The 12,773-nt window shown below is 35.0% G+C and overlaps 1 protein-coding gene across 3 annotated transcripts in view; it reads left to right on the top strand.

Moving 5' to 3' along the window:
* Ccser1 (coiled-coil serine rich protein 1) overlaps window positions 1-12,773 on the top strand; it is a 1,141,750-nt gene that overhangs the window by 590,593 nt on the left and 538,384 nt on the right. For all 3 annotated transcript variants that reach the window (XM_036181695.1, XM_036181696.1, XM_036181693.1), the window contains exon 9: window positions 5,245-5,322. In XM_036181695.1, coding sequence (XP_036037588.1) covers window positions 5,245-5,322 — 78 coding nt within the window. The remainder of the gene's footprint in view (window positions 1-5,244; window positions 5,323-12,773) is intronic.

A 12,773-nucleotide genomic window follows, 5' to 3' on the forward strand; every position in this document is an offset into this window, starting at 1 on the left:
TAAAGACTTCCTAGAGATCAATGAAATGAATACAACACATACCCAAACTTATGGGATACTATGAAAGCAGTGCTAAGAGGGAAATTCATAGCACCAAAGGCCCACATAAAGAAGCTGGAGAAATCTCACGCTAGTGACTTGACAGCACACCTGAAAGCCCTTAAACAGGAAGAAGCAAAGTCTCCCAGGAAGAACAGATGCCAGGAAATTATCAAATTGAGAGCTGAAATCAATAAAATAGAAATAAAGAGAACAATACAAAGGATTAATGAAATAAAGAGTTGGTTCTTTGAGAAGATCAACAAGATAGACAAGCCCTTATCGAAACTAACCAAAAGACAGAGAGAGAGCGCATCCAAATTAACAAAATCAGAAATGAAAAGGGGGACATAACAAGAGACAATGAGGAAATCCAGAGAATCATCAGATCATACTTCAAAAACCTCTTCTTCTCATTTGAGAGTTTCAAGTCTAAAATTTAAGTTTTTAGAAATATTTTAAATTTTACTTTACATATATTTTATTTATGCCTTTTGCAATGCTGCTTCAGTGACATGTGAGGCAATTAGTGCATAAGTGGAAGAATATGCTTCAATGGTGTCATTCCCCACAAAACAAAGAAAAATTAGACTTGTTTCCATTAAATTTAATTCTTTTAAAATTTATTTTTTGAGACTGTCACACATGAAGATTGTATTTACATTACTTTTGTGTCTTCTACTCCTCCAATCCCTCTCAAATTCATGACCTTTTCCACTTCAATTAGTTTAATTGCTATGGTTTGATTTGGGCATTCAGTTTTCCTAGCACCATTCTTTGAAGAAGATGCCCTCTTTATTTTATTTTATTTTTTATGGATATTTGTGTTTTAATTTTACATATCAGCAATGGGTTCCCCTGTCCTCTCCTCTCCCACCCTGTGCCCACCTTTCCCTCAGCCCCAACCCCCCATTCCCATCTCCTCCAGGGCAAAGACTCCCCTGGGGATTCAGCTCAACCTGGTAGATTCAGTCCAGGCAGGTCCAGTCCCCTCCTTCCAGGCTGAGCAGTGTCCCCACATAAGCCCCAGGTTCCAAACAGCCAGCCCATGCACTAAGGACAGGTCCTGGTCCCACTGCCTGGGTGTCTCCCAAACTGTTCAAGCTATTCAATTATCTCACTTATCCAAAAGACCTGATCCAGCGGGGGCTCCACAGCTTTTGGTTCATAATTCATGTGTTTCCATTAGTTTGGCTATTTGTCCCTGTGATTTTCCAATCTTGGTCTCAACAATTCTTGCTCATACAATCCCTTCTCTTTCTCCCCAATTGGACTCCTGGAGCTCCATCTGGGGCCTGGCCGAGGATCTCTGTATCTACTTCCATCTGTTATTGGATGAGAGATCTAGCATGACAGTTAGGGTGTTTGGCTATTCAATCACCAAACTAGGTCAGTTTGGGCTTTCTCTCGACCATTGCCAGTAGTCTATAGTGGAGGTATCATTGTGGATTTCTGGGGGCCTCTCTAGCATTATGCTTTTTCCTATTCTCATGTGGTCTTCATTTATCATGGTCTGTTATTCCTCGTTCTCCCTTTCTGTTCTTGATCCAGCTGGGATCTCCTGTTCCCCTAAGCTCTTTCCCTCAAACCTTGCCCTTCATTACCCCCACTCACGTCCAGGTTGTTCATGTAGATCTCATTCATTTCTCTGTCATTGGGCTATCCCTGTGTCTTTCCTAGGGTCCTGTTTTCTAGGTAGCCTCCCTGGAGTTGTGAGAAGCAGTCTAGTCATCTTTGTTTTACATCTAGTATCCTCCTATGAGTGAGTACATACCATTTTTGTCTTTTTGAGTCTGGGTTACCTCACTCAGGATGATTTTTTTTCTAGATCCATCCATTTGCCTGCAAACCTCATGATGTCATTGTTATTCTCTGCTGAGTAGTACTCCATTGTGTATATGTACCACATTTTCTTTATCCATTCTTCAGCTGAAGGGCAGAAAATGGCCTCTTTTTTCCACTCTAAGTTTTTGGCATGTTTGCCAAATATCATACAACTGTAATTACATGTAGTCATGTTTGGATCTTCTATTTTGTTCCATTGATCTACTTGTCTGTCTTTGTGCTGGTACTATGCTGTTTTGATTACTATAGCTTTGAAGTTTAGCTTGAAATTCAATATAGTCATCACTCCAGCATTATTATTTTTAATTAGGATTCCTTTGGTTATCTGGAGTGTGTGTATGTGTGTGTGTGTGTGTGTGTGTGTGTGTGTGTGTGTAGTTTGTGATTTCATATGAATTTTAGAACTTATTTTTACTACTTCTGTGAAAAATGTTGTGTGTATTTTTATTGATTTGTTTTTGCATTGAATCTTTAAATTGTGCCTTTGGTAGAATGTTCATCTTTACTGTGCAAGTTCTACAAATCCATAAGCATAGAAGATCTTTCCATCTTCTGGTGTCTTCCCCAGTCTCTGACTTCAAAGTCTTACACTTTTCATTCTAAGGTCTCCATAGTAACCATCTTGCTTAGTTTTATTCCTCCAGTTTTTCTGTTGCTTTGTTTGTTTTGAGAGCAAGAGTGTTTTCAAGATCTCTTTCCTAGCGTGTTTGCTATTTTTTTTTTATCTATCTGCTTTGTGTATGTATATATGTCTGTGTACCCCATGCATTGCTGGTGCTTGCAGAGGTAAGAAAGGGGTGTTAGATACCCTGGCTTTGAAGTTATGGATGATTGAGAATTAGCATGTGAATGTTAAGAATCTAACCTAAGACAGGGAGTGTGAGGATGATGCCAACATGTGAAATTAGCATTTCTATGTGGATAGAATGTGCTGTGGATGTCAAGTCTATTAATGCCCGTTTTATCACACACACACACACACACACACACACACACACACACACACACACACACCAAATATGTTTATGCCCTGAATACGACTCTTAAGATCAATAGAATATTTTAGAATATTCTACTGTGATTAATTGCCAAGGCTATGAAGGAATTTCATACCAGCTCAAAATTTGGCTTTTACATGTTTGCTTTGCCACATTGCTTTCCCTCAAAATTTGTGTTATAACTCAACATTAGCCTTATCCTTCACTCCTGACTCCTGCTGTAAAATGTGTTACTGATCATATATATGGTAGTAAGTATTCTGTGGACTTGTGACATTTACAGGAAATACACTGGTAAATCTAAAGCAGTATTAAGTTCCTTCTATAGAAAAGCATAACCTAGTAATATCTGAAAGAGAATATAAACTGGATGACCTCAAGAATAATTTGTTAACACTCTGCAATTACTGGCTGTACAATGACTACAGAAATTATATATATATATATATGTTTTCCTTCCTATATGACACAGAGATACAAACATTTTTATAGCTTTTTGGAGATGTAATATCTTTATATATAAGAAAACTAAGGTTGAAGATAGAGGAAGATTTGAATTTTTATTTGAACTAAGTGTGTGTGTGTGTGTGTGTGTGTGTGTGTGTGTGTGTGTGTGTGTTTTATTTTTGGTTTTTCAAGACAGGGTTTCTCTGTGTAGTTTTGGTGCCTGTCCTAGATCTCACTCTGTAGACCAGGCTGGCCTTGAATTCACAGTGATCAGCCTGGCTCTGCTCTGAGTGCTAGGATTAAAGGCATGTGCCACCACTGCCCGACTGTCTTGTGTGATCTTTAACTTAGTGTCTACTTATATTTTTAAATGACCATTGCATACATAAATTGTATATAGTACTTGCTTTGGTGCCTGACCTCTATCTTAAACTGCATTGTTTTCATCTGCTGTAAGTAGTGATAATTACAGTGGTAAAGATTACAGTAGGAAAGAAATATAAATGTAGTTAAATAAATGTAGTTAAATACTCTCCACAAGTTAAAAAAAGTCTATTTTTTTCTTATATTCATTTATTTATTATGATAAAAGTTATCTTTTAAACTGTCTTATTATCTCCAATCTACAATTTAATCACTTCGAGGTCTGAACAGGAAAAGAATACTTGTACTCAATAGCAGTAGCACACAGCACCCCAAATCAGCATACATTTAGTAACCCAAACATCAACAAATATAAATCAGGAGACATTTTTTTTTCATCTTAACTTGACTCTACAAAATTTACCGTGTTTCTATAATTTATGAACACATGTTTTATTAATTTTAAATAAGAAAAAAGCCAACTTTTGTGTTTTAATTAAGAAATACCAAATTGTTAACTTCTTAGAAAGGAAAAGATAAAGTCAATTACATAATCCCATCTACAGATTTATTTGTAAAAGTTGTCTGTGAGAAACTGAATCAATTTAACTTCACACTATCCCCAGGGGGAGCTAGAGAAATTGGGCTTGCTTACCCCTAGGGCATTGGGAAGCAAAAAAAAAAAGCTCAGGTGGCCAAGAACTTTGCTTTAGTTTGTTGCCAGATGCCCCTCTTCCCTGTGTTACTTTGCTCTGATTTCTTCTTATGGGTAATCTAAGGCCACAGATAAGTTGAAATCGCTGTGCTTGGACTGTTGTCAAATACGTGTCTGACCTTTCAATTATAGAGAGAACTTTGAGAAGGAAACTACTCAGGAATCATTTGTGCAGGGTTCTGCCCTGTCTGCTCTGGCCTCTTCACTCTGGTCTCAGCCTTTGGCACATTTGTACCTCCTGGCCTGATTTAGTTCCACTGGCGTCATTTCCCACCATCAGTTCTCTCCTGACTCTCATTAAGCACCTTTTGAACTTGTAGCTATTTAGACCCATCACTGTAGTAATCTCTCTGACTTCAGTTATTTATGAATGCTATAACTCATAAAAAGCTCCATGTCACTCATTGTACTTTAAGTTAGTCTCCAGATAATTCAGCTTTCTGTTCTTAGCTGAGGTGACTATAGCTTCTCCACCCAACCTACAAATGTATTCCAGTCTTGCAGAATTGCAAGACACACGTTGACAGTTGTGTTCAAATGCCTGAAACTCTGGGGTGCACTACTCATCCCAAAACACCACAGTCACTCTTAGACTAGAAGAAAAGATGACCCGGTGGGATGGTCATGACTGGAAAACTAAGTTGCAAATATTTACACTAATTCAAAAAACTGCCCCCATATTTGAGTGCACGCGTGCGCACACACACACACACACACACACACACACACACACACACATTCATGAATTAGAGATTAATCAAATTTTAATAAGCAGGAAATATTAGCATAGAAGCACATGGCTTGCCATCATTGTAATGTTCTTTTTCTACTTTGCAGGAAAAAGTGCAGCATTTGCAGAAGGCTTTTGCTTCACGAGTAGATAAATCCACACAGACTGAACTTCTAGGCTGTGATGTAAGTAGCTATATGAAATTGTTTTTATCTTCATTGGTCTTCGGATTCCACAGCTTATTTACCTCTGCTGTGGGGTGCTGTGTTGACTGAACAGAATTGAGCTGTGCTCTAGTCCTCACATGTTCTCAAACAATCCCTGAACACCTTGTTGAATGGGAAAAGATAACTTCAGGCCCCAAGTGGCATACCAGAGTCCTGTTCATGTTTTTAGACCAACATCTCTTACATGCTTTTCTGAGCTGGTGAATCACAAGACACATGATAATCTGCATAAAATTACTAGGATAATTTGTTTTTAAGGAAGTTCTAATTTATTTATTTGCAATTTAATAAAGTTATTAGGTTTGCAATAACCTAAGGCCAAATATTTTTACATGCAGGCATGTAAAGTAAAACCTCCAACTTGGCAAACAATGTTACAATAATGCTTTAGCTCTCGGGCTTCAGTGTAGGTAATGCAAGTAATTTAATTAAAAGTTAGTATTTTTTCCTAATGCAAAATACTTGCTGCTAGGATTGAAAAATGTGCTGTAACCCAATAATCCTCCATAAATCCTAAAGCTGGTGTAAATAACAATCTTTTCTTAAACATGGCTCTAAAATTTGTGTTTTGTTGAATTGCTTTCAACTCCCCTCTGCTGAAAAGTAAAGGAATTCTCTTACTCATTGCCATCTATTGGGAGACTCTGCTCTCACACTTAGAAATGTCAGTGAGTAAGCTGTCACTACTTTGTTAACAAGAAACTGGAGACATTCGGCATTGTGAACATTTCACTGTAATGATAACATGTGTATATTTTTATTTCATGTTGTCAGATAACATGAATGTAGATGTCTTTCTTGAGTTGCCATGCAAACTATAGCAGTATTGTTAATATTGCACTAACTATACATCTCTTTCACAAATTAAACCAGTTTTGAGTTCTAGGACAGATTGTTTTAGAAATTTAACATTAATTTAAAGGTACAAAAACCTATCTTTTTTTGTCCCCAGGGAATTTTTCTATAGTATTCATTTTAATATTTTCTTCTGGATGTTTGAATATTCTATAGATACTAATATCACTATAGCAATGTTTCTAGCCTAATTTTACATGTTATGTACATGCTGTTAATCTTTATTTTTGAAAGGAACAAGTTTTATAATTTCAGGATAGTTTAAAATGAGTAATCCATTGTTTATCTCCTTTGAGGGACTCCCCCCCCCCTTGGTATAACAATTGTCAATATATATTTGTGTATCTGTTCTTAGGGTATAACCCCAACATGTATTTTAGAAAATTATCTGTGTATTTCTAAGAGTATATGTCAGAGATGTTTCAAAAAGAATTATAAAAACATAATCCCCATCAAACTGTTCTGCAATATACATCATAGCACATGTATACTACAGGTTAGCTTAGAATTCAGCTACTTCAAAGCACTCAATTCTTAGCTGAGTTATCTGAATTCCAAGAAAGTGAAATCATTTTTTTATCATGGGATCTGGGAGGTGCCTGGATTGTTAGGAAAAGTAATGCATTCTCAATACAAGGAAAGGAAGACCCATACACATTTGGGCTTGATTTGGGGATTAATATTTGAGTACCTGCATTCTAACTGGCTCAGTAAGTTAACATAGACAAATAATAAAAGACTTTTGTACAAGTGTCAGGTTTTAGATCCCATTGTGAATGTTGGTGAGAACTGTTGTGTGAGGGGTAAATGCTGGCTGCCCTTGGAGAAATAACCAAGCTGTGAACATTTATACTTAAGACCCCAGCTACCTGCCAGCTCTTTCAAATTTTCTTCCCTGTGGCTCATTATATTCTTTTTTTTACAAAATACATCACAGTACTTGGTTTTATAAATATGTAAATGCAAATTTGATGAAGTAGTCAGGAACATGATAGTTCTCTTAAAGTCCTCATTGTTCTTCATGTGATGAAGGCAAATCAGCCTGTGACCTGAGGTCAAGGAAGAATGCTTCCATGGTTATGATTCCTTAAGCGTCCCCATACATAAGCAATTGTTATGGTTTGGAGAGCTGTTAAGAGAGAACAGTATTCAGTTCATGTTGATATGCTTAGCATTTTCTAGTCATTTAAATATAACACAATTTGCAGAATCAACAAATGAATGACTAAATGCACAGAAACTTAGGAAAGTAGCTATATTTAACTACATAAGAACTGGAGAGTGCTTTCTCTATGAAAACTTGAGGAAAGAAAAATTGTAAATCAATTAAAAATAAGGGATTTTTTATAATGATGACTTGAATGATAACTGGGACACATGTGACTCATGCACACTTCTCCAGTATCATCTATCAACTGCAATATTTATTTGTAAATAATTTAATTTATATCTGTGTATGAATCACTATCTTTATAATATTTTCTTCATAATATTTCATAAAATTGTTTTATGTTAGAATTTTATAAACACACACATACACACATCTATATATGTGTACAAAACTTCTATTCATAATTTTGCTAGAGCTTCTCAGAAAGAAGAATTTAGTTGAAACCTTTTCCATCATTCTTGGTTCTTATGCTTTCCTACCTGCTCTTTGAAGCTGTCTATATCAACCACCATTTGTTCTTCAAGGACCAATTATGATCATGTGTCAAAGTGGTAAATGTCTAACTATAAAAGGCCAAGTCACCATTAGCATTCAGGACATGGTTTTTGCTTATATGGTACATAAGAAAGTAATCTATAGGAATACAGAATGAAGTATGTTAATAAAAATCCACTATAGACAAATTTAAAGGATTTTAAATAAGCTCTTTATGAAACAATTTTATCAGGAATCGCGGAACCAAATAATTTCTTAAGTGCCATCTGTACTTTTGAAACCAGATAGAAGATGATTGGGTAGGGTTAGGAAGCAACACTGTTCGCTATAAAACCATAACAACTGATTGGATCTTTCTGATTACATCACCTACATTTAAAGGTCTCCATAAAGTACATATTATACTGCTTGTAAATATTTTGAAGGTTAAGAGTTACTGCAAATAAAAATTTGATTAAACTATTTGAGAGTGAATAGCTAAATTCAATAGAGAAAGTCTTAAATATTATCAGTGAGAAAATTTAGGATTTAATTAATTTAATATCCCAGAGAAATATTTTACTTCCTTGCTATGTTTCATAAAAAGTTATTCTGTACAAATATGATTGACTTCAAGTGTAAATTTTTATTTCGAGTAATGCATTGATTTCATTTAGAATAATCATAATTTATGTCTTTTATTATTAGAATTTTGAGAAGAGATCTACTACTTTGTATGTGTTTTAAATTTTAGAGAATATGTTTATTATAATTCAATTTTAAAGATTTTGATCACTTTTTAAAATGTGAAATTACCAGATATTTAATCAAACATTAAATTGTTCTGATCAATGTATATATTATCTATGGTTTTCATTTGACTGTTGAAAATTGGTTGAATTGTACAATACTTTATATTTTGATCAAGTCCATATATATATATATATATATATATATATATATATATATATATATATTATCTAGTATTATCCTCTGTTTTTCAACTATTTTAACTTACTTTCTCAAGGAAATTTGCTTTATATATGAAGTTTCTACTTATAGGCTAGAAATATAATAGCAAAATATTAATTATACATGAAGATATTGAGAGAATTTCTCAGTACACTTCTCTGTGTATTTTGAAACTTCTTCTGGATTTATTAGATTTCACTTTGGAGCTTCTCCTGGCAGTTAATGTACATAGAGCCCTTAAATGTATGAAAAGAGTTTGTCCTCTCTCTCTCAGGACAGGGATGCGGATGCTTGCCTTTTTCTGCACTATTTGATTAGCTCCATGTTGTAGAGAAGGAAGGTTTTGTGAGGTGCTGATATATTATCTCAGTTGAATAGTTGTCAATTTAGCATTCTCATTGGTTCCTAAGAACCTGTACTGTTTTAAATCTTCCTGGCTCTAATACATTGCTTCTGTCATCTTTCATAGTCAGAACATCCAATGGCATATGGATATGTCTTGGCACTTGCCAAAAAAAATAATGTCTTTCTCCAAGTGCTCCATTTATTAATACTCATTCAAACTCAGGTATTTATGTTCATGCCTAGAAATTAAATCACATATGTAAAGAGTTATAGAGTTTTGTTTACTTTAGGACAATTATTTTTCAAATCATATTAAGTGCCTGATTAAAATTTGGTTAAAAATGCTAAGTATAAACAGGCTACTTTCTATGTAATTCAGATGCTTGCTCTGTCCAATATGGACGGTTTTGTAATACAGCTTTGAAAATCTGTTGAACTAATATTCAGCAAATATTACAATTTACCTGGAACCTTTAACTGAGGAGCCCCAGATAGTCTCCTATGGAGTGTGCAATTGCTTAATCTGCATAGTTAAATTAAGGCGAACAAACAAAGAAATGATAAAGTTTCTAAGTGCATTGTGCACAGGGAGGGGGAAAACAGGAAGGAGTTACTGATTATGTGACAAGCTGACAGTGGAGAGGGCATCAGAAGAGTAACATAGGATACTGAAACAGAGAGGGTGAGCTGTGTGCCTTGGAAGTCAAGAGAAAAGCATCTTTGATAGAAATCCTATTATAATGTCCTCTCTGAAGGTGTTTTGGTGTCCCAATAATTTAGAAAATTGTTCTCTCTTTGCCACAGTCCTGGATATAAATATTAAAATTAGCATAGAGACCACCTAGAATAAAAAGGGGACTTCTATGCTATTAGGCCTGGGAGTAGATTGAGTGTATCAGGAATCTCATGCTAAAGAATCAAAGCCTATCCCAGGAAACAGAGGACCCAGATGTCTTTTGTCTTGTCATCTAGAGCAGAGTCTCAGACCTGATGTGTCCATCTAGTTGAGGGAGCAGCAGACTGAGGCCTCCTTTTCATTCCACCTGAAGGAACCATGACTTAGTAACCCTCTGTCATTTCCACTTGGCATAAGAAATGAGGTAAAGCTAAACTCAATCAGAGTTTCTGATAATCACATATGTCTCCTCTCCTCTCCTCCCCTCCCCACTCTCCTTTCCTCTCCTTTATCTCTGGAAGAACTGATAATAAGCACATTTATCCCTTAGTATCTGAGAGATTGCTCCTGGAGCAACATTAGAACCACCATCATGTATTCAAGTTCTTATAAGAAGGATCTGGTACTCGCACATCCTGTGAGGAGTCATCTCCAGGTCACATGCAATATCTCATGCAATATAAACAATCTGTAGATACTTGCTTCATTATTTGAAGGTTGATACTTCTCAGTCACTTGCTTCATACTCTTGGATTTGAGGGTCTTCAAGCTTATCTAACTTTTGCCAATGAGAAAACTGAAATGAAGTTTTTTAAGGGTCAAAGATGCAGAAATTTATAGATTGAAAGAATTTAAAAATAAAGATATAAAGTGATTTTTCAATGTAGTCATAGTGAGGTAAGGAAAAAAGTTTCATAAATGTATTTATACAGAACTGGCACGGGAAGAGGAATTTTTAGACTATTCCATTAGAAACTTTCTTAAAAGCAAGCCACATATATCATTAACCTTATGCACTGTAAAGTAAGAATGCAAGGAAATTATACTCTTTAGTGATGTTGAGTTAAGATGGTAATTACAATTGTAAATTTATGAGGCTGAATTAGTATATAGAAAATTTATACCAAAAGAGTGTAATTTGCAGTTCAGAATACTTAAAAGAGTCAGTTCTATAAATATCAGAATTATTTCAGATTTGTCATTATTTTATGAATTTTGTGTTTATAAGTGGACTCATGAATTTGGACTTTATCCATCAAATTGATGTTGTAGTCCAATATAGAATTATTTTCTGGAAGAAAAGTAGTATAAAAGGTTTAGCATTTTCTTCAGTTTCAAGGTAGAACCCGGAGCTGGATGAGCTGTTCATTCTCTAGGCTCAGGGAAGGACTAATTAATGAGAGGCTCCAAATCTCATGTTTTCCAAATCTTTAGTTTGGGGAATTAGGCTGCAAAAAATTCAACTAAGAACTTTTTCCCCCTGTTTTGAGAGAGTCTTACTAGCCTAAGCTGTCCTGGAACTTAGTATGTAGTTTATGATGGCCTAGAACTCACAACACTCCTTCTTCAGCCTCAGGGGCCTGAGCTTCCACACTGGGCCCAAAAGACTACTTCTTAGTTACAAGGGGTTTACAAGTATTAACTGAGTTTAATTCTTTGTTTGTGAAAGCATCATTAATATTACTCATGATTATGATGTATGAAATGAGAAACTAAATTAGTTCATGTAAACTAGAAAGTACACGAATATCAGTGTATGTGAAAGTGAAGATTAATTTTTGCATCTTTGAAAGCTTTTGCTGCCACAATGCTTTTTCACTAAACACACAAACAGAATCACATCTCTATATCACATATATAAACCATACAATCTTAAATTTTGCCATTTTAAATATAATAATTACTGTTTTGAACAGTAAAATATGATTTTCTTTATAATTTAACTAACTGAATTACACTTAAACATATGAGCATTTTATTTATTTATTTATTTTTAGTTCTATTTATTTGTGTGGGGCACACATGTGAGAGTCAGAGGACAACTTAAATGTCTTGGTTCTCCCAATCCACCATGTGGGTCCTAAGGGTTGAGCTCAAGTTGTCAGGCTGGGCCTAAGGTGCCTTCACCTGCTGAGCCATTTTGCTTGTCCTTCATTTTCAAAGGCTTTCTACAAAGAAAGGGTAGTTGGAACACATCCATAAGGTTAAATGCATAGATAATTGCAAAAGAACTTAGATTGCAGAAACTGATCCTTAAGTTTGTTGACAGTTGATTTTGACAGTGATGCTATGACAACCTAATAGGGGAAGCTTATTCTTTTTTGTTTTATAAAATTAAAACACATAAAAAAAATAAAAAAACATATGAGCATTTTAATGTATCTTTCTTTGAAACATATCCTGTTAACAAATAGCCTTGCCACATGCACACCCTCTGCTCATGAAATTTTTGAGAATGCAATAAAGCAGTGTTATCAACTATGAAACCTACCAAGACATATATTTTCACATATACAAAACAACATGCTCCTAAAGATATTCTCTAATCAGCATTTATTGTCAATGTTAATGATGGAAAATAACACAAATACTCATTAATCAAGAGACGTCCATTACCAAAGAGATTGCTATCTGGGCAAGAAAGAAGATGAAATATCAGTATTGTCATATAGAGACATCTTTAGACTATTAATAAATGAATGCAACTTATGAGTCTATCATGTAGTACCTTGTTTTATGCCATTTAATTTATTTACCCCACCCTAAAAAGGGAAATAATAGAATGTTTATGTGAGAAAGTAAGCAATGTAGTACTATAGAATAGCATAATTGAGATCAAGGAAAGTTTCTTTGAGTGGACCTGGAAATAGGCTTTGCAGGAAAACAGCGAAGGAAGAGATAAAAATTATTTGACAT

This window comes from Onychomys torridus, chromosome 3 (genome assembly GCF_903995425.1).
Source record: "Onychomys torridus chromosome 3, mOncTor1.1, whole genome shotgun sequence".
NCBI classification, from domain to species: domain Eukaryota; kingdom Metazoa; phylum Chordata; class Mammalia; order Rodentia; family Cricetidae; genus Onychomys; species Onychomys torridus.